Raw genomic sequence first — 26,839 nt, 5'->3', positions numbered from 1 at the left:
TAGAATTTACATTAAAATAATATCCGTAGTATGATGATTTAATATAACATAAAAGCAAAAAATAATAAAAATAAAATTAATAAATAATATATATATATATATATATATTATATATATATATAATATAATATATATAATATATATAATTTCTGAATAATAAAATAATACTAGAAAAACAATTATTTAATTATTTTATATGTATACTTTTTGTAGACCAGATAAATATTAATTTTAGTCAAATTTAAAAGATAGTTTTTTATTCATCAAAATTGTAACTGCAGTTCATGAAATTATTATGAACATTATTTAAAATATTATTTTGAATATTAAATAATTAAATAGAATAAATTAATATTTAATACAAATATATAAATTATCGATTATTATTATTATTTATTATAAATTTTACAATATTTCACAAAAATTTTATATTTATAGCTAAGCAAAATATATAAAAATAAAATATTTGTTAAGTCATAGTAAAAGAGATACCTTCGTAACTTGATAATGTTGCTTTACTTGCCCTAAAATGTTTTGATATTAATTCTAATTATCATCATTATTCAAAAATTAAAAGCATTTTGTAAAACTGGTAGATTGTCAATGTTGTGTATACACGCACATATATAAAAATTAAAATATTTACTATTAAATTAAATTTTGCGAAAAATTTGTGAAAATATGAATTGAAAGTAATGTATTATCATTTAGTTCAAACAAATTGTACTGAAGCTCGGAGCTCTCGTACTGAGGGGTGTTTTATAAAGAAAAACAAAGTTTTGATAATTGGAGTAATATTAGTTATTTAATTACATTCTTTAATTTTTTTTTTTTACCTTTACAGGGCTATTGTCTAGTGCAGATGCAACGTCTTTAAAAACTGTAATACAGAGGGTACACGGCGGTTCCAAACTGAACAACCTTAAAGGGCTCTGATCACAATGGAAAATTATGGATCGGTAAGGTAACATATACAAATAGTTTACATAATGCTTTTAAATAATTTAATCAAATATGATGAACTTCTCCAAGATTTTTTACAAACTTCATATTTTTGCAAATATATTAGTTCAACAAAAAGTACGTAACGCAAGTGGTTAAAAGCCATTCGTTATATTACCACTACTAGTTTGTGCTTTTAAATAATTTAAACAAATATGCTAAGCTTCTCAAAGATTTTTTTCAAACTTCATATTTTTGCAAATAGTTCAACAAAGATTAAAATATGCTCTATAGGCATTTTAAATGAAGAGTACGTTACGCGAGTGGTTAAGAGCCACTAGTTATATATATTACCACTTGCCCTCTGATACCAAGCAGTATAATGATCTTTGATGAATGTGAAAAATCAATACGGCAAAATTTCAATAAAAATTCGATCTTTGCGTAATGGGATATAAAAATAATGATAGGTATGGTGAGTGGTAAATTATTACTTTAGTAAGACTAATTTTAAAAAACTTATTAAAGATATTTAGAAAATTTTCTCTAAGAACAAAAGCTTAATTTGACCATGATATTGATAAGACAACAAATTTAACATATGGTAAATTTAACATATAATAACATATATATATATACAATATATATATATACAATACAATATATTCAGTGGCGTCGGAACCAAATTTTTGATGGGTGGGCTCGTTTTTTTTTTTTTTTTTAAATAGGCAGCCAATGGTCTCATTTTTTTTTAGAAATATTAGCCCATATAATTTTTTGAAATTCATGGGTGGGCTGAGCCCCCCCATCAAAATTCATGGGTGGGCTCAAGCCCACACAGCCCACACGGTTCCGACGCCACTGAATATATTATATATACATATAAATATAACATATGTTATATTTAACATATTTAGCATATGCTGTGTCTTTATAATTCAATGTGGAGAACAAACATTTTATTTCATCCAATACTATAGAAATCTAAAAGTAAGTCCACATTTATATATACGCGCATACTTTTTAATCTGCAAAATATTTAAATATTTTGCAGATTAAAAAGTATGCGCGTAAATATAAACAATATAAACAATTGTTTAATTCAGAATTAGTATAAATTGTTCTAATATTATGATTTGCTGCGTGATAACTACTATTGCATATTTTATTACATTCAAGTGAATGTATTTGTTATTGCCGAATATACTGATATAAATTCTGTACAGTAATCAAGTGCGGTTCATGACCCCGCGTACACATCGTCAAGGACCCGGGGAACCACTATCTGTTTTTGTCGGATAACTGATCATTAGTCATAATATTTATTTTTTTGACGATTAAATTAAGTATTAAAGTTATATAGACAAAAAATAGACCTTACACCATCTCAGTAAGAATTTTAATTGCTAATTTATTAACTTATAGTTAATATATTGAATATGACGATTTTCGAAATAAAAATTCTACTTAAATAATCGGAATTTGATTACTATTGAGTATATTATGCATTAATTACTTATATAAAAATAAAACAGTACTAATATTTAACATACTAGCATATATTTCGATATTTATATAATATATGTACAATTTTAAATTTATAAATTCTATGGTTTGACAATACATATTACACATACATATATAAACAATTTTAAATTTATAAATTCTATGGTTTGACAATACATATTACACACACATATATATATACAATTTTAAATTTATAAACTCTATGGGTTTGACAATACATATTACACGTACATATATTATCATTTACACTAAATTTAATTGACTTTTACTGATATAATTTGTAATTATATAATGTATAATACGGTTGATTTTTGAGTATTATGAAAAGATTATATTTAATTACAAGCAGGAAAATCCACACCATGAAATACCCAAAATGCAATTGAATACTTCGGTATATAAATAGGATGTCGCGAATCAAGCAATATTGGCTTGAACTCTGGCAAATTTCCATCTTCCGTCAGTTTTAAAATCATCCCATTAAGAACTGCATGTCTGTAATAATAAGTTAATTAATATTTGAATGAGTAATGTTAATTTAAAATAAATATTTCTTACATGGCTTGAAGATTGTCTTTATATGGTGTTACATAATATGCTCTTACTGTAGCAGGCATATTATTATACAAAGCTCCATTAAACCGGACAATTTGATCACTGTCCTTCAAATTCATACCAAATACTAAAATACATAAAAACATTAATTATATAACAAAAGAATTTTATTTCAATAAACAAACCTGTTAATGTTGCATTATTCGAAACATGTACACTGTTTGGTGTACAATGTGCATAAAGCCGAATAAGTCCATTAGAGTGGCTTTGTGATCTTAAAACTCGTTCATCAACCAAGGTTTTATACAAAACCGCAATCCACCAATCCTGAATAAAAAAAAACAATTATTATACAAAATTGTATAAGTTAATAATTGAGTATATAGCATGCATTTGATAATAAGTAAATAAACTAACTGGTAGTGGTTCCATTTGTTCTGAAATCATTGTGTATGCAGCCCCATATAAACTCTGTCGTATAACTACATCTATTCCAAGTTTTGCAGACAATCCTAATTTATCCAAGTATATGAAACTACCAGCAAATGTATTTGATAAACCTGGCGCACCACCTCCATAAGCTGAACCAGTCTCCGCTAAAAGAAATAACGTTCTGGTCAATAGAAAAAAGGTCAAAAGAAAAAACAGTGAAAAAAGTCACATACATATCCATATTGGCATATTTGTAGATCCATACTTGGAAATTATTTTTTTCACAATTACAATTTGGTCGTGAAGTAAATTAAACATATTTGGATCAAGAAAGTTACTAAGAACAGCTTCTCTCCCGCTCATATAATATCTGGTCAATATATTACATTTTTATTGAACAGTTCATTAAAATTTATATCATTTATAATTTTAGTATTAATTCTTACTGGTGCCAAGAAAACACATTTATACTGTCCTGTTCTGCGAATAAAAATTCTTTCATATACTTCGCACTATCGCTATCAAATGAAAGAGGTCTAGTAGTTTCTGGACCAGTAATAAAAGATCTTGAGTACCGAGGGTAGCTAGAAAGAATTTCCCTCAACTTCTTGTAATCTTTTGCAAGTTGTGCAGCTTCAACGAGCGCTCCAAAAACATGTTTAAATGAATTAGGTTCTGAAATTTTAATTTTAATTCAATATAAATATATAAGTTTAATTTATTCAAAACAAACTCACCATTTCCTAATTGCCAATTGATATCTAGATTGTGTGTATCACAAAATTTGATTAAGTCCTCAGCATTTTTGGAAAACCATCCATTATCATTACGTATGAGTACATTCAGATCAAATAATAATGTTAAACCAGTTTTACTTGCAAAACTAGCTATTTGTAGCAAATCTTCGCCTAGAAGTTATTGGAATATTTTATTTTAAATAGTTACATTTGTTTTTTATGTGCATTGATAATTAATATTAACCTGTTAATATTAGAATATCAGTGGGGTCTGGTTTTTTGCATTCTCTATGTTCATAGGAGCAAATACTACCATCAAATAACCCATCTCTTTTATTTCTTGCTTTTGAGCCATTTTCTATAAATAAAAGGCGATCAGACAAAGTGCCACCAAATCTCAAATGACCGGGTGCGAGATGTCTAATAAAGTTTATAGTTGAATCATCGCTGCAATATAATATTGTTATGAATACTAATTCAAACACTTTTGCGAAATAAACAAAACCTGAGGTTCAAATTTCCAAAGTCTTTTCCTAGAAGTGATGTGTCTAGTCCAAAACTAGCAAACTTTTTAGAAATCAAGTGAGATGGCTGATTATTTCTGTCCAGTGTAAATAAAAATTCTTCATGGTAAATCGAAGAGAGCGAAACATACCAACATGTGATTAGCATAAGAAGCAGCATAAATAGTAATAGGAACGAGCCACATAGACCTTTCAAACACAAACCTAAATATATCAATTGAGTTAGATTCTAATTTTATTAATACTTCACTTAAAGTTAGTACATACATGGTTCTTTAATAATTGGATCCCTCTCTTCGAATGCATGTTCTCTTAGAAGTGGATCTGTTTGCAAAGGGCCTCTTTTCGTGTTTTTCCACATTTTAACAAATAAACAATACAAAAAACATTAAGAGATAAAAAATACACACAAAAATTAAATAGAAATGACTCTTTTAAATTTGAAAAAACTATTTTATTAAAAATTGATAGTCTTATGTTTTACTATTTAAATTTCATTTCAGTGAGAGTATTTTGTTTACTGGAAATGATTCCATTATTTTTGTTAGATAATTGTCATTAATCATGACTCAATAACTATGATTAATGATCAATCAAATTAAAATATCATAATAGTAAATATTGTAAAGTAAATATTTACAAACTGTAACTGTCAAAATACATATGGGATTGTTTGCATGTGTGTGATCTCTCCTTAATAATTTATTTGCACAAATGTCAGTAAATGTAAAATAAAGTGGTTATTTATTTAACCTATTTATTGGTTAGCTTTATCACTATTTCGTTTTAATTTAGCTAACATTTAAACTATAATTTCAACTCAGTAAAATATGAAATAATTTAATAATTGTGCATTATATTAAAATGGATTCAAGAAGTTATTATCCAAACTATTTCACTATAGAAGATATTTTAGCAACAAACGAAAGATTGCCATGTAAAGTTCTTGATGAAATACCTGGATTAGGTATTATATTGCACAGATTTTAATAAATATTTAAAATATTTTCTAACAATTGCATGTCTTCTATTCAATAAGACTAATGTGTGCAAGGACTATACAAACCTTGTTTATAGTAATGGAAAATTAATTCTATAGCATACATCAATCAATTTAAACTTCCTTATTAAGTTCCTAAACTACAAACAAAGAACTTAATTAATATATATTTGTTCAATTATTCAATTTGCATCCTTAATAAAATTTTAACTCGAAAACCTAAATAATGCTCTAAACATAATTTGTTTTTGTTACAAGAATTTTGTTCAAGCTTTCAACTTTCTATTTTATAGGTTTTTTAGACCCTTCTTCTGCAAATGAAAATTTAAAAGCTGGTACGGTATTGGAATTTCCACTTTGGCTAGTGAAATCAGTGGCTGTTGGCAGAAACCGGGTGATTACACCAGAAATTCCAAAAATTTATAAAGAACAATATAGGTACAATTATTATTATATAACATAATTTTAAATAATATGCTACAAATACTGTGAATTTTATTACAGGGAAATATTACAAGCTGATGCTTGTGCTGTTGATCTTAGTAGACTTTGCAATTTTTTCTATGAAGTAGGATCTTACATGTGCCAATTTGATCTTAGGGGAACTATTGCAGAAACTTTAATAGAAGTAATTATATTACATAACATCTTACAACTGTGAATATATAATAATTATATTTTATATCATTTTTGCAGACCTTCAAAAACAGGTTTAGATATATAATGGATTTATCACAAAATACAGAGAATAGTACTCAATCTTCAAATAAATTAGACAATCTTGAAGAAAGTTTATTAAAAAATGGTATCAATACCACTTTACTTATGGATGAATGGCTATTGAAAGGACACAGTGCCATTGCTGCTGGACAAATGGTTACTGGATATAAAAAACGTAAACGAGATGCCCTGGATGAATAACATGATTTCATATTAATTGTATATAATTTATATGTATCTAATTGGTTAATAGTTAATTTTTTCTTCAATTAACACAATTATCTGTGTTTAATCTGAAGTGAGTATCTATTTTTCAGATTATTAAATTTAAAAAATTATTAGTATAAAAAATTAGTAACTTCATGAAATTTCTTTAGAAGAAAAGTAATTTATATTATCATATGTGTCCACCATCAGTCATTTTAGTATTTTGATATCAATTTAATATTTATTTTGTTAAATCAGTTGAAATTAAATACTAATATACAATAAATGTGTAGTTTTTTATCATTTTATAAATTTGAATATGAATGTAATTTTTATATCTTTCGCATATCTTTAGATAGATGACACTACCGTCGAACTGTCAGTTTACAGTCAAATATATTTCTAGCTGAAATCTGTAAATTTCAATAATAGTTTTATTAAAAAGCAAATAATTATAAAATTTATTTTATTTTAATTATATTTATTTAATAATTAAAATGCATATGGAATTCCAAGCTGTTGTTTTTGCTGCTGGAAAAGGGTCTCGTTTTCCTGAGGTTATTTTTTGCACAAATCTTGCATCACTGGCAAATAATTTATCAATATATTAAAATACTTAAAATTATTTAGGTTATTGGACCTAGAGCGAAGTGTTTAATACCAATAGGTCAATATCCACTTATATGGTATCCATTGCGTTTATTAGAAAGACAAGGATTTAAAGGTTATCAGTATGAAAAACCATACATATTAATTATTTAATTTTACTAATTATTTATTACTTTTCTTTTAGAGGCTATTGTTCTCGTCTTAGACTCACACAAACTTGAAATACAAAGTGCTCTAGATAAAACTTCTCTTAATTTAAAATTAGACTTCATTAGTATTCCTAGTGAAGATTATGGTACTGCTGAATCACTGAGATTTATTCGTGATAAACTTACTCGAGATGTTCTGGTTGTTCCATGTGATATTGTTACAGAAGTATATATTTAACTTAATTTCTAAGCATAAAACTATTAAATGAGTCTCAGTATCTTCATATTTTTATGTAGTCAAATATTGACGAATTGTTGCTGCTTTTCCGTCTACATAATGCCACTATTAGTTGCATGTTCTTTTCAAATATGGATGAGAAACTATTTATACCTGGACCTAAAAACTATTATAAACCAGGTATTTAAATTATAATGATATACATAGTTTTGTTATATGCGACTTATGTACAACTATTTTTCAGAACATGACATAGTTTGTATAGATAAGCAAACAAACAGATTAGTGTTATTAGCTAGTGCCTCTGATTATTCCGAAAGTATAACATTTCCTCTACACTTATTAAAAAAGCATAAATCTTTAACAATATTTAGCAAGTTGTTAGATTCTCATATTTATGCTATTAGAAATGATATTCTAGATTATTTATCTTACGAAAAGCATATTACCACTATCAAAGGTGAATTAATACCACTTGTTGTTAAGAAGCAATTAAGTTGTAAAATAAGTACAACTGAAAATGAAAACTCGAAAAACTCTTTGATGGACTTGCTAAGAAATGATAACACATTGAATTTCAATAGTGCATATAATGATAGTGTTAATGGTTCTCCAAAGTATTTTGGGGATTCAATTAAATGTTATGCAGTTGTGAAAAAATCTAATTGCCTGGGAATAAGAGTTAATAATATTGCATCTTTCTGCTTATGCAATCAAAAGGTAATGATATATGAATGTATACATTCATGTAAATAATATTATTGTTTGTATTAATTTATTAAAACAATTTTCTTCTCAACTGTAACAATATTTTTCAGATTAAGGAATTGTGGCCAAAAATTAATAAGGATGAAAGTGAATTGACTTTAATATCACAATCAAGTGATATTAAATCAAACCAAATTGATGAAAAATGTATAATAGGTATAAAGAATGTCATCAATGAAAAAACAAGTTTGAAGAATACTTTATTAGAATCTAATTGCGTGGTTAATCCTAAAGTTCGAATTACCAATTCTCTTATTATGAGTGGTGTCATCATTGAAGAAAAGTAATTACTGTGTTATTTATATTCATATAACATCTATTCATTATTTACTGAATTTAATTTATTTTAGTGTTATTGTTGAGGATTGTGTTATTGGTTGCAATGCAGTTATTGGAAAAGGTTCTAACTTGAAAGCCTGTTTAATTGGACACAGTCATAAAGTTTCTGAAGGCAGCATAAAGCAAAAAGAACTTCTAGACGAAAGTGAAAGGCTAATGGAAATATAAAGTTTTATAATATATATTTATATAATTAAAGATACATTGAAAAGATATACTTCAGCTTTTTACATTACATAAACATAACTTTTCCATTATCTTTTTCAAAATTGGATAAATGTGCTTTCTTGTCGCTTTAGTGTTTCCTTGAGAAAATAATGCCAGACCATTCAATCTGGAATTCTTTTCATGCAATAATAAATCAGGATCCTTATTATTTTTTAATGTGCATATGATCTGAAAAATAATAACAATTAACATAATCTTTGCAAACATACTATGTTAACAAAAGTTTCTATAAGCTTTTATTTGAATACCTCATTAATTTCTTCTGCATAATTTCTACTGTATATACCCAAATCCCTTGTTACCATTGTGCCATCAACCTGCATTCCCATTAGTATAATTATATCTGTTGAATTTAATTCACACATCTCTAAAATAGCCTCATGGGAACCAGCGATCTCAAGATATTTCTGAAAAATATAACAATTAGTTAATATATTATGTTCTATGTAAGCTTTTACTTAAATGTGTACTTCTATTAAAATAGGCATTCCAGAAATTGGTATCTGCCCAAGCTTCTTCATGTCTTTATGTAAAATTTGAATTGGAGTTAGCTTGCTTATATCTGTTCTAGCCTTAGTAAGATCATTGAATATTTTTGATCTGTACTCAAGCAAGTCTTCAGGTGCGACATTCATTACAGTTTCCAACCTCTCAATCATTTTTACATCTAATTCTCTTGCCCTGTCTGCAGATTTTGAAAAGTTTACAGTATCTAGCAATATTGTTGCTGAAATCAAATAAATAGTGTTTTTCATAAACATTCAAGTTTTGTAATAATTATTTTAAGAGTTACTATGTTACCATGTAAAAGTTTGGCAAGCATTTGAAAATCTTTGTTATGTTCATTTTGATTTTGAAATATTTCATTTGCCACTAATGTTGCACAGGATCCTACCTTAAATGTTTGATAAGTAAAATACTAATTGTAAGAGAATATATACATGCATACGGGTTAAATACCATTTGAATCTTGTCTTGAACAGAGCTATCCCACATCCAGCTTGGATCTTTCGGCCTATGATCTAATATTTCCTTTACCTTTGAGCTAAATGGTATCCAATATTCTGATAATATATGGTGGTCTACTAAAGTTATTTCAAAAGATGAATTCTTCAGCATAGATATATCAAGTGTATCTCTGCAAATATGACCAGAACATTATTATTTTATAAGAAGTATAAACTTCTATGCATTTCTATATATACATTTAGAGACAATATTATTATTTTATATGTGATATGTTGTCAATGTAGAATAGAAAATTTGTGATTCTATATTAGTGATTTACCTGAATATTAAATTATGTAAGAGAATATCGTTTTGTTTGAGAAAATGAACCACTTCAGTCTTTAGTGGAATTTCTTGTTCCATAATATTCATTACAGGTAAAGTTGGAATGCCTGTCTTGTGATTTAAATAAAATGCATAAGTAAGAGCAGAAATAGCAGAATCCAGGTCGCATGCTTCATTTCCCAAAACAATACGGAATAATTTAAGCTTGGGCAAGTTAGTCTAAAAATACAAATGAATTAACCTTAATAAATATTTAAAACATATAATAGAAATAGAAATTTATTTACCAGTAAACTTTTGCAATGTAGTAGAAAATTGTCCATTTTCAAAATATTTTATAATAAGTACAGTATGATGGTAGAATTATATTTTTATGTAGACAATTGTAGACAAAATTGAATATCAGTAATAAGATTTGATTTCTTCTTTGAACAGGTTTAAAATATAGATAAACACTTTGCGTTAAATGAAATAATTTAGAATCAAATTATAATATATAATCATATTTTCAGATGGAGCAAATTATTGTAGAGATGTAGGATTGTAAAGATCAGCAAACATTTTTATCATGTTTGTTTAAATTTTCATGGATTCACATATTCATAACGGAAAATTAAACAAAAAATATTTCAAAATTTATATTTATACTAAACTAAATAAAAAATAATATTTATAACAAAAACTATTTTGATTTCAAATGACAGCTTTGCTATCAAGCACTGTTGCAACATTGCGAAAATGTAATCCCCCAAAGTATGAAATTTTTGTTCAATACTTTTACGTATTTTAATAATATTGTACAAAACGTTCCTATCATTTGTTATAATTTTATTAAATACAATATAAAAAGTTATTCTTTTATTGTGAGAATTATATATTTTTTAGTTAGTCTTTTTTTTGCACAGTTTATTACCTGCATTCGTGTTCAGGAAGTTTATTCTGTGCTCAGTAAACTTCGTACGCGATTATCATTCTTCGTCATAAAATTTTAAACATGGTGTTCGTTTTTGCATGAAATAGTGTTTTTAAACCGTTTTGTTTGTTTATATGTTATGTTGTTGTTATTAGGTGCATGAAGTAGCTATTCTACACTTTATTAAATAAAGCACAACCAGTGCCAATATCTTTATAGGTGATTATTGGTGAAAATTTATCAAAGCACATTGTAAGTATAACAAAACCCAATATGTAATTCAATTATTAAGTACTATGAAAATAAATAATATATATGTTCTAGTAAAACATGTCACTCCAACACGAAGGTCCATCATTGCTCAAAGTATCAAGAAGTGTTGAAACTCAAACCGACATTAGCATACAGGAACAAATTTCACAATTTTCCTCTAACATGAATCCACCTTCTCTTGCGGCCACCGGAGAAGTACCTATAATGTCCAAACTACCCATGGTTTACTTTTTTGTGAAACAAGTTTTAGTAGAAAATCATGAACCTGCTTGTAAATTCACCCTACCTTTTTTGAATTGGTGCAAATATTCAAATATATTAGTTGATTGCTCGACTCAGACCGACATTTCAGAAGCTCAATTTGTAAATATGTGCAATCAGAGTGTGCCTTTGTATAACGAAAATTTTTACCCTGATCCCATTACTAACTATAATAATAATATTACAAATATTCCGACTATGCCAAATAATTCTGTAAATAATAATATCCCAATCAATCATCTGAATCATAATATCCCAATTAATTATTTGAATAATAATTGCCCAATTAATTATTTGAATAATAATAATTTTCCAATTAATTATTTGAATAATAATTTGAATGCTGGCATATCAACATACTATGCAAATTCGAATAATCCATGGCTTCCATATATTGGAAATAGTCATACGACTGTGTTTAATGATATGTTTTTTCTATATAACGGATTTTATTACAAATCTCGAGTTACAACACAAGTAGTTCCTGTGTGTCCTGCAAATACCATATTGTACCCCTACCCTCACCATTTGACAAATCTTTCCCCTCTCAATCATTTTATATCTGACCAATCTATTTACAACGTATATGATGTGCCTGAACAAGTAATGGACCAACATTTTGATAATGAGAACAATAATGCTGATTATCAACTAAACAAAGAAAATATTAAACAGGAAAGTAATGCTAGCCCCAATTTGGCTTCAATGACAAAATCAATTGAAGGTAAATTTGTTATATGTTAATATCTTTCAAACACAAATTACTTATCAAAATTATATTAATTAGACTACAGCATTTTAGATATGTTTTACCAGTAATATTCCATAATTATTAAAACCTTATTAAATTATATAATGATATATAAAACTCCGCTTATATAATTGTACTCTTTGTGATTTTCAGATCAAAAGAATGAAGTGAACGATTTTACAATAAAGTTACAAAATAATAAAATAGAACGTGAAGATGGTCCCCTAAAATTTTGCAAATTTTGTCGCAGTAATAGAGAAGCAAAATCTGTATATGAATCACATCAGCTGCATGCTCCTCAAGAAGATGGATCAAAGATTGTGACATGTCCAATATTAAGAAGCTATATCTGCAGAATGTGTAATGCCACGGGGGATTTGGCTCATACTGAGTAAGTTCACATATATTTATATACATTATATATGTAATAGAACAAAATTCTTAAAATTCATTGCTACATTTTAAATTATTGAGTCTGTGAATTTTCTGTATTTAATTCTGATCATGTTGTGTTGAAACATAAGAGAAAGGCATTATGACCATACTTTTGAAATTAGTTTGCTGAATTTGAGAAACCTGAGCAAATTATGTTAAAATAACATATAAACAAATGGTAGAAATAGAGCTTAAAAACTTGATTATAATATCCCCTGCATGACAAAGTCATATTGAGCAATTTATTCTAAACATTTGCAATGCATATAAAGTAACATTGCCTTCTAGGTCTCATTGCCCCAAGAATCCTAACGTCGGCGTATCAACTGCAAAACTTGTAACACGCACCGCATATAATAGTTCCGGCAAACCTCGTCGTGCTATATCTTAATAGAAGAACAAAAATCTACAGCCTTGAAAAATAATTTCATTTAATTAAAATGACGATGAATTATTGGATTTATAATTTTTATTCATTTGTTTTCAAATAATCAGTTTTAAACTATTTACATACAACTTATTCCCGTTAATTTGTTCTTTCTTTTTTTATTCAAAAAAATTTATAAATGTTGAAATTGTATTGTAGTTTACTGTTATACATTTATACCAAAGTTTAATATTGTTGATATCTAACAATGATTAAATAATTTTTTAATGAATATAATATTTTGCTACATGGTCATTCAACTATTGTATGCAAATTATTTAATATTGAATCGGATTGAACTATATTTTTTATATGAACAAACTATAATGTTTCTAATTAAATATCTTTATATAAAGATATGGTTCTGTATAATTAGATAAAAAAAACATTATATTTTTATGTTCTGATCATTATTAGATTAATATGAAATATGTGATTTGTTTTTAAAACTATGAAATTTTTTATTTGTGATATCTATATTGATCTCTTTAGATTTAAGTTAATATTCATACATTCCATATCGTGTAATACTTCTTAAAGAAAATTTAAATTTTATATTAGTGAATCTTTGTAAACAAGGAATTCATGATAAAATATATCCTTCGTACTGATCTCAAAAAATACAAATATAATTTTTGTAATTTATCAAGCAAATATTCTGTATACTATGACTGGTATATTTTATGTTTGATATAATGTTTTTATATTTGCATTGCATGTTTTTATGAAACAAGTTTTAAGTGATTCAAGAACAATGCTATGTTAATGAATTTTGTCAATTGATTTATTTACAATGTAACTTTTGCATGTTTACAGTTGTCAATTAATTAAGTACTTGCATTGGAAATGTTGTAATGTGAATTAAATTGTTACTCACATATATAGAAATAATTCAATTTGGCAATTTTTAATTTGTTATTTAGGTCTAATATGAAATAACAATTGGTGTATGTGATTTTTAATAAAGCCATGGAATAAAAGCAATTTATTTAATTCTGGAAAGTTCAACTAGTCTGAGACAAAAAAGAGAATATAATATTTGGAACGGAATGAGGAAAAATCATGGTTAAAGGGATATAGATTTAATAATCAAACCACTAACGTGAGTCGTTTATTAATTATGATAATTACAAATATTAAGTTATTCAATGATATTCTGTAGTAGAACTTTATATGAAATTGTTAAAGAAGCATGCAGATGGCAATTATGTACTTCTGTTCCTAATAACTTATAATATTGAACTATATAGATTTTCTAAATAGTGGACTGATTTGATTAAACTAACAAACAAATTTTTAATGAATAATAAATAGTACATAGTTGCAATCTGCTTATTCCCATAGTTGATAATATTAACTTCCCGAAAAAGTTTATATTTTCTCCAAGGTTTAAGACAAAATTTTTCGTTTGTTAAAACGATGTAAGCCAGTTCCTGATTTTTTGACGACGTTATCTCGAAAGCGAAATAAAAACAATTTCAAAAATTTGAAAACTTTTTGATGGAAGAAAGGACTCGCGCTGTTCATTTTTGCTTTTGGACGTGCCCTTCTTTTATAATTTTAATTAGCAAACATTTTTGTCAACGTTTTTGCAAACAATATGAGTTAGAAATCGTGCTGATTATATTTTGGTAAGAGCGGTTTGGTCGTTTCTTCGTGATATTGAAATTATTTTTTTCATATATTTGCTGAAAGTTTTTATGATGATAGACTACGTGGTCTTAAGTTAAGACCATGAAATTTACATTAAAAAGTTAAAAATCTTAACTAACATTGTATAAAATATTGTAGTCCTTCGAGAAGTAATTTGCTTATAAAAAATTATTAAAGTGTGAGATGATGGGCCATGTCGCAAGAGAAAAAAATGTAGTTCAATCACGATTTCAACAAAAGTTGGTAAATCTAAATTCGCGTATTATGTCGATTATTTATACATATCGAAAAGTTTTTGCAACTTGCCCTGAGGCAAAAGTTTACGCATACCTAGGTTTCTTTTTCAAACAATTATGAATTTTATTCACAACAAGAATAATCTTGTTAACTTCCCATAGAGTAAGTTATAGTAATTGCAAAAATTCGAAAATGAAAATGTTAATATATCTTTACGTTTCAAAGGTTTTTGAACATTTTGCATACCTTAGAAAAAATGGATGTATGTGTGTGTGTGTGCGGATACAAATTTTCGTCGACGATTTCGGGAACACCGATCAATAAAAACGATCGATAAAAAACATTCGATTCGTATTGATAAAGAGACGTGCTGATTACTTTTTGGCAAAGGCAAGTCTAGCCGTTCCGAAGATACGGGGCAAAAAGTGCCAAAAACGGTAACTCAGTTTTTAAGAGAACGGGGAATCCGATTTTAATAATTCAAAAACATTTTACTTGTATTGACAAGATGAACAACTGATTAAATTTTTGGTAAGGCAGGTCCAGCGGTTAAGGACTCTCAATAAAAATAAGTTAAAAAAATGTCATTTGGGGGTCAAAAATGTTTATTGGACATATGTACATCAAATTATCAGATATATTTTTAGAGATTTTAATAAAGTGCACACATTTTGTGTAAATTTTTTTGGGGACCGTACCACGATTTTTAATTACGGTACGGGAAGTTCCAGCAATTTGCTTTAAGGCACGATGCCATGCACACCACTAGTTCCCTTTAATCTAAAATTTCTTTGTATCTAATAAAATGTTTATATTTCTTTGTGATGAATCTGGTTAACTTATCGCAACATTCTCGTTCAGGATCAGTACACGTGCGAACCGCGGTCCGTAACGGCCCCGTGTTCGGATTGAGCAACAAAGGGCGCGGGTGGCACGCCAGGTGACACCGTTGGCATACTGCGATACTTTGATACTTACATTATTAGAGTAATACAATATTTCACATATTGTTGTCGGACGCTACGCGTTCACTCGACCGCGAATGCAGACTGCATACGCGGCACGTGCAGGGCGCAGAAACATTTTACTTTGTGGGATAAAAATGTTTATGAGTATAAACTCCCACCATATAAAAATATATAAAATTTATTCATTATAAAATATTACTGATATGAAAAATATAAAATGACAAGTCCAATTGTTTTTTTTCTGTCCATGAGTAGCCTGCTTGATCCCCACACACTCCTTGCCCAGTGTTGACCTCACAGTTTAAAAAGAAAATAAGGGAAACACGATATAAAAATATGGTGGGAAAGCCGATTATAGCAGTATTGTGGTACTAGTCAATGCGCAATTCCAATGTTTCGTCGGCAGATCTACCACAAACAGAAGGCGCTATCGGATTCTCGAATCCTTGTGGCTCTGTGACAAACATTTTTATCAATTGCTCACCATTTTCACTACCATCATAATTAATTGGTATTAGTTATATCAGAATTACTTAATGTTTGGAATGCATAATTTATGGGTACAGTTTCCATTTCTGCAGGCGTTGCATTCGTATCTGATGGGTTCTGATCAGAGAAAGAAGTTGGCTTTTTATCCAAATCAGGATCGTTGGTTTCTTTAAAATAAGAGTCCAGAATTGTGGAATCCAATAAATAATTTATGTTCTCATTTTGTTTTGACTCGTTGCTGTCACCGATAATGGGAGGTAGCATCAAAAGACGATTTATTGAGTTAACGGACAAGGAGAGGTTGAATTGCATTCCAATGAAAAGTTTAGACTCCAAATTATTTTTTTCTGTCAGCAATAAACACTGAGGTCTGGGTATACCAAATGGGTAACCACGAAAGTCCGGTTCAGATAGTAAGTGCGTTAACTATGATGAACCGAGGACTGGACGTACCTTATAAGTCGTCTCTGAAGACCAGTGATTATGGTGCTGCGTCAAAATCTGTATTTCTTAAATCCTCGAAAAATAAAACTCCTTTTTCTTGATCTCATATCGTATAAAAATATATAAAATTTATTCATTATAAAATATTACTGATATGAAAAATATAAAATGACAAGTCCAATTGTTTTTTTTTCTGTCCATGACTAGCCTGCTTGATCCCCACAACTTTCTTCGTTCACAAACTAAATTAGTTTTTTATATTTGTTAACACTAATCAGAACCTTTAATAGTCTCAGAAGTTTGTATAGACGTCTTGGCTTTATTTTTGAACCCTTTGCACTTTACGGTCTTTGCGACATTTAACACTAGAATGACGAAGCGAGTCAATTTGACTCATTTGCATTTTTTATGTGATATACATAACAATTTCAAGTCATTGTTTTAAAATATTTTTTTGGTTTTTCATAGTACAATGAAAGGTATACAAAAATTAATTTCTATTCCTCTATAATCCATTACTTAAATGACTCACAATCAGGCAAAATAGGTATACAACCAAACTCCGTCATTCTAGTGGTCACTTAAGAAGGGGGGAGGAGCTTTGACCAAAAATCACAAAATTCTACGAGAGGGACGGGAGGTCTAGTAAGATGCCACGTATATGTATTTTTTACCGAGTTTAAATAAAAATTCAAAGTTTCACAAAAACCTTCAAAAAATTTAACGTTTTTTCTAGGCATTAAAAATACACGTGATGTTGTGTGATGGAGAAGTGGTTAATTTTAAATACCATCACGTATCACCAAGGGAAGGGAGAAGTCCAAAAATTCTTAAAATTCGATTACGTGAATAATGGACGGCCCCCCTAATATGAACTTTTGGAGTGTTGGATTGCAAAGGATTTAAACCCAATGGTTGGCCTTATCTTCGTTTAATAAATTTTATTCTATCGCTAATAAAAATAAAGATGTTTGATTTATTTTATGTTGCAGTAATGCCGGGAAAGGGCTATTTTGACTTGGAAACGTATTGCTATCTATATTTTCAAGTGAAAACCTATGTCATCACCAGTCATTAGGCTGTCCGAGACATCAAACCTGGAACTTCTGATTTTAAGCCCATAACTCTACTAAGCCAAGGGAAGGAAATGATTATTTTTATCATTTTTATCTATTTGCTTTGCAAGGTATGTTTGTAAAATAAGCTTTTTGTCTATATACCTAAACCCTGCTCTACCATGAGCTATAAATAATGGGTACTACTGCCCTAGGGCAGATCCGTGAGCTGAGTTAAACTCCAACTCGATTCAGGGAAGAATAGTGTTAGTGATTTCTCAATGTCATTTCACTATACTTTTCAACTTTATAACTTTTTTTAGAATATATTTCATGTTGAGTATTGTGAGGCAAATACTTCAGGGTAATACATCAAACTAAAATTGCAGAAGTTTTTTAAAAATCAAGATCTTTATTACGTCCAAACGTTTCGACATATGATTTTATGTCATTTTCAGTAAAATTTAACTTTAAATTAATTTCTAATTCACAAAAAGTTTACAATTTTCTAGTCTCGTCAACTTAAAATAAAAATTATGAATACAGAATTTTGTAAACACATCCATTTATGTTTGAAGCATTGCCCTGAAGATTTTGCCATACAATTCGTCTAATTAAAAAATGGAATGTTTAGAACAGGGTACTAAAATAGATGGTTTGATTTTGATGGTTATTACGCATCATTATTTGGATGTTTTAATTCTTTTTTATTTTACAATTGTCGCTATATTCTGGTGTCAATGTCAGTTAAATTTTATATTAAAATTTCAATCAACAACTATAATTTTGAGTTCTGTTCTTTCTGAAATATGTTGAAAAATAACACATATCTAAATTTTAAATAATGAATTTTTAATATTATTAACTTTACGTAAGATAAATATAGGTTTTTGGACATTTTGGAATACCTTAGAAAAAATTGATTTATGTGTATGTGTGTGCGTGTGTGCGTGCGGATACAAATTTTCGTCGACGATTTTGAGAACACGGATTAACCGATTTGAATAATTAAAAATAGCATTCGATTCCTATTGATTAGGAGACGTGCTGATCAGATTTTGGCAGAGGCAGGTCCAATTGTTTCAAAGATACGGTGCAAATGTGCAGAAAATGGTAATTTAGTTTTTGAGAAAACGGAGCTTCCAATTTAAAAAATTCAAAAAACATTTTACTTGCATTGACGAAATGAAGAACTGATTAAATTTTTGGAAGGGCAGGTCCAATTTCAAAAGATTTAAATAACGGCATGTAAAGATTTCAAAGCAATTTACCTTGAGGTAAGATACCATGCACCATTAATATTTATATCCAAATGGCGTCGTATAAATTGTAATTAACTACATATTTGAAGATATTTCAAGAGAAACATTGCAGGGTTGACTTTTAAATAGTTTTATAATGTATATATCAATAATATTGCGTAAAAAGTATCGAAAGTTCAGAAATTTTCATTGGAATAATTTATTACTCTTCCTGTATATTTTGCATATGTCGGAATATTAGACGCAATCAATTATAATTTAAGTATTTCTATTCCTGAATTTCGAACGGAAGCAAAAGTTGAACAACATCAACATGCAAAATTCTACATAACATAATTAAAAATAAAACAGAGAAAACCTGAACCTTGGTGCCAGGCACCCTCCCAGTAATTAATGGCCTCTCTGGCATATGTTTGCGAGCGCTGTAACATTATCCCCACTATGCCCTTACTTCCGTAATATACCGGACTCCGTATATTGTGAATCGATTATATTTGTATTTGAATACTGCCATGCCAACCACCAGCAAACTAACAACAGACACGGTTACTTGCATTATGTTACTCTCGACGTCGGTTCTGTACGACCTTTTGCAGTTTGGATTTTTCAAACAATTTTAGCACAATTCACACGACGGACTCGATGTGAAAGCAATCGCTCGTGCAAGACTTTGCTTACGATCGTTGATAACAGTGGCTCGAACAGTTGAAGATAGAAGTTACACCATCGAAGACTGGATTATTGGAGACACATTTTGTGGATTTTCTTAAAATTAGTCAAAAAGTTGTCAATAATTGTTCTAAAAATTTATTGGTTCTTAATATAATCTGTTGTAATTAATTTTATTTATCAAATTTCAAGGCTTATAAATAAAGTGTTGCATTTCATGGAGATTTCTTGAAATAGAATCCAAATGAAATAATTATACTCTAGAAACAGTTGTCTTACAGTGTAAAGTGATTTCATAGATTTGCTAATTGTTATTGATTTTTTTTTTATAAAATAAATAGTCTTTTTATATAAAATCAGTGAATTTTTAAAGAAGTTGTTTTATGCTAAATCCCTAATAAAGTGCATGCTGGAATATCAATTGCTGATCAAGAGACATCTGATTTTTCTCCAGTGCCTTCCAAATCCAAAATACCTTATATGTTATAATGTTACTGTGTAATATTACGTGACTCTGTGATCCCATCATGATCCATCCTAACAATAAATCATTGAAGGACCTTTACTTTTGTGTTACGTAAACCGAAATTACCTTTGGCAAACCCATTGATGACTTACGTAAGCGCAATGTGATTTAACAGTCGCTGTTACAAATGAATTTCAATCGAACAATACCTTCCTGCTAATGTTGCTTGAACTTCTGCATCTGATGGAACTAATTACTGATTGAATCAACTCTGCCTCCAACATGATCCGACTGATTACGCTTTGCCAATTAGTTTTCCATATTTGGTCTGCGATTGCATTGGATTTCAGAAACGACTCATGTGCATCGCAGGATATTAATTTAGTTTATGAAACCGACGGTGATGCTATAATTTCTCTGCTGCTGCAGGAGAAGACGTGTCTGGAGGAGGTGACTTCGAATGAATTGGCATCTACCGCAATTTACTTGCTGCAAAAATTAAACGAGAACGAATATGTGAAAGGAGTGAAAATAGGTACGTGTTCGTATGATATTAAACATGGTATGTGCAATCGATAGTAATTCTTGCCCTGCACGTGATCTATAACTGGCGAACAGCATGCGAACAGACTTTCATTTCGGATTTAATAATATACATCTTTTAGCAAACAGAAGCGATGTTGAGATTTATAAATTTGAATAATCTTATTGAATTGGCGAACAAGTTTTGTTCAATTATTTTATTACGGTTTCATATTAAAATCTCTATTGAGTCTTTGAAATAACTTTAGCAGCAAAATAGATTTTTTATTTAACTTCACAGATCGACAAGTCTATTGCTTAATGAAATTCAATGATAGGAACATCTATAGAAGTTGTTCTTACCTTAACGACATTATAATTCATTAATTGCATTGTGGCGTTAAATTGGTAAGAATGATTGTTTGTTAACTATAGTTATATGAGTTTTTATGAACTATATAGACAACATTTAAGGATAAGCTTTTTTGATCGAACGATTCATACTCACATTTATATATATATATATATATATATATATATATATATATATATTGATTGTTTTTTCTACGTTGAAACAAATTTGTTACAATCAGCAGCCAATTTGTCGATTTAAAAAATAGAATATTATTTTTACATTTTTATTTATACGTTTTGACTATTAATATATGTCATCAATTAATAAATAAAATCAGGAAAAACCCGAATTCAAAAAACTATTCTTTTTCAAATAAATATTATTCAGTTTCAAGTTTAAATTGGTTGCATAGAATAAACATTTCTAATTATGTCAATCTAATTATCATCGTTATAAGAAAAATATTGTTAATGGCATTATATGAAATTATTACATTTATCGTAATTATAAAAATATAGCTTTGTAATGCTTCAGTGCAGCCAGGAATATTATTACAATTTTAATTGATTATGAAACTCATAATGGCTACAGAAACTAAATCAAACAAAGAAAAATAAAGAACCAAACATAGATCAAACAAATAAACATAAAAGATAGCGCAAAAAATAAAAAAAATACTGCACAAATATTTAATTGCTCCTTAGTTATTCCTTGTAATACATTTTTTATTGTGACCTATTTAAGGGGGTACTTATTCTGGTCAAGAAATTTTAAGAAATCGATATTTTTTAATATTGCCAAAGTTTTACTATTCAAGAATATGTGTATAGGAAGGATTTTTCAAAATTTTAATCATTTTCGGGGATACAGTGGTTTGTCCACTATAATCCTTCTATGTCTCGACCCTCTGCGAAACTTTAATTTAATTTTAATTAAACTACTTTTAATTGAAATTGTCTCTTTCAATACTGTACCCCCGATTTCTCAATTTCTACTGAACCGTTTCATCAATTTGAAATTTTTATAGAGTTCTTAATAGACTTCTCTTCAGTATAAACTGTGCTCATCCCCAAATTCAGATTTTCACTATTTTTGAAAAATTCGACGATATAAAAAAATTCTAATATTTTTTTGGACAGACGCTATTTTATGAAGAAAACTTATTTTAATGAATTTTCTTTTGTCCTTAGTTTATTCGATTATTTGAGGGGGTCGGGGGTAAATCATGGGTATGGTCACGTGCCAACTTTTTGAGACCTTCTACTTCATCACTTGCTAGAATCAAAACTTTTTGACTGAATAACAGTTGTAAATTATAAGGCAAAATAAGAAAAATGAATCTGGTCAGTTTAGTTCGGTCCTGTTGTAATCGCAATATTAATTAACTAGCATGTTATACGAACCGATGGAGCACTTAGCATTCGATTGCCTCAGTATTTTAATCGAGCTCGATTGTTGTCTTAGTTGCATCTGTAATGATCTACACTAATGGCATAATTAAAACAGTCAACATTTTTTGCTTTGCCTTACGATAATACAACTATTTGACCTTGCTAAATAGTTTCATTTCGCATATTATAGCGTGATTCAGTGTAATTTGTAACTCTTCAATGAACGCGAAACGAAAATAGAATCTCATTTACAGACATTTGGGTCTCTAGTATTATTTTTAACGCATAACATTATAATATCTTGTGTATTCAGTAATGTAGTTTGAAAGTTTCCCAATATTCAAAGTCATGGCTTCGAAGTAATCTCCAAATTAATCATGCAATTAAGAACACGACCTTTGATAAAATTAATGCAAGGTCTTCCCTCTCATTGTATATTCGATATGATAACTTTATATGGTTAGGTTTGAATATTTTAAACAAAATTTAAAACACATTGTGTTATTTAAATTTATGCTTTGATGTTTCTGATAAACGCCCAAATTGCTCTACTCCAATGATTTCAAATTATGTTAATTTTATAATATCAGTTCGTTCATTTGAATGTTCGTGTTATCAAGTCATAATGCGAAAAAAATATTTTTTTTTTAATAAGTAAAAAACTTATTATTATACTCATTGGAATGAAAATACATATAACTGTGAAGAATTTTCTTTACCAAAGCTGCTCGACAAAATTCAAGCTAATTTATACATTAAGCAAAAAAATCAGATTTTCAGTATGAGTAGAAAGCACTCTTGGTTTATTTGCATTGACCAAATCATGCTAAAATAAATCTGACATAATTACACCATGTTTTTATTAAATTTTTCATAAAGTTTCTTAAGTAAACTAGTATAAGAATTGGAATTAAACATAATGAAAATGATAAATAACGCAGGGTTTGATTCTTCATTACAAGGCGAACGCATTCTGGTTAAAATTTTAATGAAAAATTAATGTCAAATTAAATCTACTGTAAATACACCATCTACATTTTTTATATAATTTTTTCAAATGTACAATCTTTATAAAATATTGTGTAAGAATTGCTATTATACATAATAAAAATTATAAAGAATGCAGAGTTTCAATCTTCAGCATGTAGAGATCGGATTCTTGTTAAAATTGCCATGAACAGTTAACATTAAATTCAGCCTTCCGGTACAAATCTCAATGCCATGAAGATCGCTGCCTGCATGGCCAATATAAAAATACAAAAATTCTTTCGAACAATTTTTATTACATTAGTCCAGTCATTTGAGCTTAAATTAAGTAAGAGTCTCGGAATTCGAGAAATCCAGCTGTAAGTCTGTCACCTAAAAGTTGTCTCAAAACCTAGGTATAGTACGCAACATATGTAGGTTTGAGGCAACTTTTAGAGTGTCAATATACAAGTATTTACAGACTTACAGCTGGGAATCTCAAATTCCGAGGTGAACTTACTATAATGACTGGACTAATATTTTTATAATTATTAGAAATGTTAGTCTATTTATTTATTTTATTTGTTTTTTACTATTCTCGTTGATACTTTTTCATTTTCATTATTTTCCTGTTCTCTGTGTTATTTTTCTTGATTTTTGAATACCATCACCGATTGAACTGGATGGCTGTTGTAATATATGTATTTTCTGTTAATTTATTATGCATTTTAATTGTACAATCAATTTCTGTTACCTGATGTTAATGAAACTTGTTGCTTTACTTAAAATAAATTGTATAGTCTTCGATTAGATCCAACATCTGCATATTTATTACCTATTAATCAAAATACCTACTATCACTTATGTTAGTATGTGTGTCAATAACCTACTGAGAATAAACTTAATAGAATTATAATAGTTTTTTATATATTAAATAATGACACCACAGGTTTACATAAAAAAATTTCTATATTGGGTGTGCGACATATATTTTTCAAAGTAGTTTCACCGGTGAACACGAGTATAAAGTCAAAATTAGGAGTCAAGCAACAAAAAATAAAGAAAAATTAAAAATAAAACTGCAAATTACTGCTGTATTCTAAAAAAAACTTAATAGATAATTCAAGTCATTCATTTAAGGTAAAAAGGGCCAGGAAACGACAGGAGTTATAAGATTTTAATCATCACGCTGTTACTATATCGATGCTATTGTTGTTTTTTTATTTATCTCTATTTTTGTGGTTTGACTTTAGATAATCTAAAGTCTTTCAATGTAGAGAACTAAATTGAAAAACATATGTCACATACCCAATGCAGACAACTTTTTTTGTGAATCTGTGTTACTTATTAAAATAGAACAATGAATGTGCTCTAGTCATTTTAATATATTTAGAGATAAAAAAAGGATTTGGCCAAAGTGACCATTAAAAATGCAGTAGGTATGCTTGATTTTAAATTATATTTTGACCCATATTATCATCTGTAAACTGCTACAGTAGTTTGCAAAGCACTGATTTCTGCAATTAGCAACGGTTTGTTATTTACTAATGATGCACACCTGTATAAAATAAAGTGCAACCTTTCCAGAATAACGTAAATTTATCTTTACCTTACAGCTGCAACAAATAAGAATGTGAAAATTCTGCATTGATATTTCCTAAAAGGCCTTGTGCATAGAAACTTAGCCGCGCTTATTGCTTATTAACGCCCGTGTCTAAATGTCGCATTGACTGCTAACTTTTATTTTATATTGATATTTACAACTTTGACATTAGGAAGAAAGAGATTTGAAAAATTTTAGTGGGCGTTACTCTGATAAATACTCTTGCCTGTGATCATTATGAAAGTATTGGAAAATATAGATCTAAATATGTCTTCAAGGAAAAATAACTTTTGACCAGCTTTGCAGCCTCAAATTTAACTTATGCCGAAAGGCAAACACTGCCCCATATACATATATACATATAGGGTAGTTTTTGCCATAAGTTTTTGATGCTGATATTTGATGATTATATATAATCATTGCATGTATCATAATCATTATAAGAATTTATCTCTAGCTTAAAATTGTAATGATAATTATGTATGTACTTTATGCCCATTATGTTGTAGGCCTTAAGTCCAATTGCTGGAACTTTCCGTACCGCAATTAAAAATCTTGTTACGGACCCAAAAAAATACACAAAATGTGCACACATTATTAAAATCTCTATAAAATATCTGATAATTTGATGTACATATGTCCAATAAACATTTTTTACCGCTAAATGACAATTTTTTAATTTATTTTTATTGAAAGTCCATAACCGCTAGACCTGCCTTTACAAAAATTTATACAGTTCTTCATCTTGTCAATAACTACCGTTTTCGGCACTTTTTGCCCCGTATCTTCGAAACAGCTAGACCTGCCTTCGCCAAAAACTAATCAGCACATCTCCTCATCAATACGAATAGAATGATTTTGAAATATTTAAATTGGTTGATCGGTGTTCCCGAAATCGTTGACAATCATTTGTATCCGCCCACACACACACATACACACACATACATACGAACACACACATACATCCATTTTTTCTAAGGTGTGCCAAAATGTTCAAAAACCTTTGAAACGTAAAGATATATAAAAATTTTCATTTTCGATTTTTTTGTGATTTCTATAACTTACCTTACAGGAAGTTAACAATCATAGATCTTGTTTAATTTTGAAAATTTTTTAAGATTAAATTATTTCAACTAAATTTCAAACAGACTATATAGCATATTCTAGTATCTACTTACAATGATGTATATTTTAAATCAGATTTTGTATTTACAATTTTTTATCCTTTCCCAGGTTTAAAAATTTACCGAAGTTGCGAAGATGGAGACGAAAATTGGCAAACAAAGTCCTTACTCCAAGCGATGCTCACACAGTCAAACAAATGTGAGAAAGTGTATCATTTAGGTAAGAAATAGTTTATTTTCTCTTATAATTATAATTTTATGATCTCAATGCAACTGTCTGTTTTCTACCAGTTATATTACGTTTTTA

The 26,839-nt window shown here is 28.5% G+C and overlaps 5 protein-coding genes across 5 annotated transcripts; 3 read left to right on the top strand and 2 right to left on the bottom strand.

The window, feature by feature from the left end:
- Nucleotides 1-2,804: 2,804 nt before the first annotated feature.
- Nucleotides 2,805-5,147, bottom strand: LOC113366950 (heparanase-like). Its single transcript, XM_026608591.1, has 10 exons — nt 4,985-5,147; nt 4,699-4,921; nt 4,438-4,640; nt 4,194-4,364; nt 3,903-4,131; nt 3,690-3,826; nt 3,442-3,620; nt 3,210-3,351; nt 3,028-3,151; nt 2,805-2,964 (listed from the first exon to the last, which is right to left on the bottom strand). Exons 1-10 carry the CDS (start codon nt 5,076-5,078, stop codon nt 2,805-2,807), a joined length of 1,662 nt encoding a protein of 553 aa, XP_026464376.1. The 5' UTR covers nt 5,079-5,147.
- A 350-nt stretch (nt 5,148-5,497) lies between these two features.
- On the top strand, nt 5,498-6,638 carry LOC113366949 (DNA replication complex GINS protein PSF3-like). The gene is made up of 4 exons (XM_026608590.1): nt 5,498-5,684; nt 6,011-6,155; nt 6,222-6,345; nt 6,414-6,638. Exons 1-4 carry the CDS (start codon nt 5,582-5,584, stop codon nt 6,636-6,638), a joined length of 597 nt encoding a protein of 198 aa, XP_026464375.1. The 5' UTR covers nt 5,498-5,581.
- A 410-nt stretch (nt 6,639-7,048) lies between these two features.
- Nucleotides 7,049-8,915, top strand: LOC113366948 (translation initiation factor eIF-2B subunit gamma-like). The gene is made up of 7 exons (XM_026608588.1): nt 7,049-7,201; nt 7,275-7,368; nt 7,438-7,628; nt 7,700-7,820; nt 7,885-8,360; nt 8,459-8,691; nt 8,759-8,915. Exons 1-7 carry the CDS (start codon nt 7,142-7,144, stop codon nt 8,913-8,915), a joined length of 1,332 nt encoding a protein of 443 aa, XP_026464373.1. The 5' UTR covers nt 7,049-7,141.
- Nucleotides 8,916-8,966: 51 nt separating this feature from the next.
- LOC113366947 (exopolyphosphatase PRUNE1-like) lies at nt 8,967-10,591 on the bottom strand. The gene is made up of 7 exons (XM_026608587.1): nt 10,556-10,591; nt 10,264-10,487; nt 9,936-10,113; nt 9,777-9,870; nt 9,446-9,702; nt 9,224-9,382; nt 8,967-9,143 (listed from the first exon to the last, which is right to left on the bottom strand). The coding sequence occupies exons 1-7, from the start codon at nt 10,589-10,591 to the stop codon at nt 8,967-8,969; spliced, it is 1,125 nt and encodes a 374-aa protein (XP_026464372.1).
- A 714-nt stretch (nt 10,592-11,305) lies between these two features.
- Nucleotides 11,306-13,421, top strand: LOC113368043 (homeobox protein 4-like). The gene is made up of 4 exons (XM_026609607.1): nt 11,306-11,433; nt 11,506-12,439; nt 12,620-12,857; nt 13,190-13,421. The coding sequence occupies exons 2-4, from the start codon at nt 11,512-11,514 to the stop codon at nt 13,290-13,292; spliced, it is 1,269 nt and encodes a 422-aa protein (XP_026465392.1). The 5' UTR covers nt 11,306-11,433; nt 11,506-11,511; the 3' UTR covers nt 13,293-13,421.
- The last annotated feature ends 13,418 nt before the right edge of the window (nt 13,422-26,839 follow it).

Source organism: Ctenocephalides felis, unplaced genomic scaffold (assembly GCF_003426905.1).
Source record: "Ctenocephalides felis isolate EL2017-DRISC unplaced genomic scaffold, ASM342690v1 CF-g0.4_SCAFFOLD_01170, whole genome shotgun sequence".
In the NCBI taxonomy this organism is placed as follows: Eukaryota; Metazoa; Arthropoda; class Insecta; order Siphonaptera; family Pulicidae; genus Ctenocephalides; species Ctenocephalides felis.
The sequence above is the reverse complement of the archived record's forward strand: the minus strand, read 5'-3'. Positions and strand labels throughout refer to the sequence as shown.

Bases quoted from the DNA above. Each gene is read 5' to 3' on its own strand.
- LOC113366949 (XM_026608590.1), top strand. From the start codon at position 5,582: ATGGATTCAAGAAGTTATTATCCAAACTATTTCACTATAGAAGATATT. The intron at 6,156-6,221 runs GTACAATTATTA...ATTTTATTACAG, and splicing joins ATTTATAAAGAACAATATAG to GGAAATATTACAAGCTGATG. The intron at 6,346-6,413 runs GTAATTATATTA...TCATTTTTGCAG, and splicing joins TTGCAGAAACTTTAATAGAA to ACCTTCAAAAACAGGTTTAG.
- LOC113368043 (XM_026609607.1), top strand. From the start codon at position 11,512: ATGTCACTCCAACACGAAGGTCCATCATTGCTCAAAGTATCAAGAAGT. The intron at 12,440-12,619 runs GTAAATTTGTTA...TGTGATTTTCAG, and splicing joins AATGACAAAATCAATTGAAG to ATCAAAAGAATGAAGTGAAC. The intron at 12,858-13,189 runs GTAAGTTCACAT...ATTGCCTTCTAG, and splicing joins GGGGATTTGGCTCATACTGA to GTCTCATTGCCCCAAGAATC.
- LOC113366950 (XM_026608591.1), bottom strand. From the start codon at position 5,078: ATGTGGAAAAACACGAAAAGAGGCCCTTTGCAAACAGATCCACTTCTA. The intron at 4,365-4,437 runs GTTAATATTAAT...AATAACTTCTAG, and splicing joins TGATATTCTAATATTAACAG to GCGAAGATTTGCTACAAATA. The intron at 3,352-3,441 runs GTTAGTTTATTT...TTTTTTATTCAG, and splicing joins AACAAATGGAACCACTACCA to GATTGGTGGATTGCGGTTTT.
- LOC113366947 (XM_026608587.1), bottom strand. From the start codon at position 10,591: ATGGACAATTTTCTACTACATTGCAAAAGTTTACTG. The intron at 9,703-9,776 runs GTAACATAGTAA...ATTTGATTTCAG, and splicing joins GCTTGCCAAACTTTTACATG to CAACAATATTGCTAGATACT. The intron at 9,144-9,223 runs GTATTCAAATAA...ATTATTTTTCAG, and splicing joins ATGCAGAAGAAATTAATGAG to ATCATATGCACATTAAAAAA.
- LOC113366948 (XM_026608588.1), top strand. From the start codon at position 7,142: ATGCATATGGAATTCCAAGCTGTTGTTTTTGCTGCTGGAAAAGGGTCT. The intron at 7,202-7,274 runs GTTATTTTTTGC...AAAATTATTTAG, and splicing joins AAGGGTCTCGTTTTCCTGAG to GTTATTGGACCTAGAGCGAA. The intron at 8,692-8,758 runs GTAATTACTGTG...AATTTATTTTAG, and splicing joins GGTGTCATCATTGAAGAAAA to TGTTATTGTTGAGGATTGTG.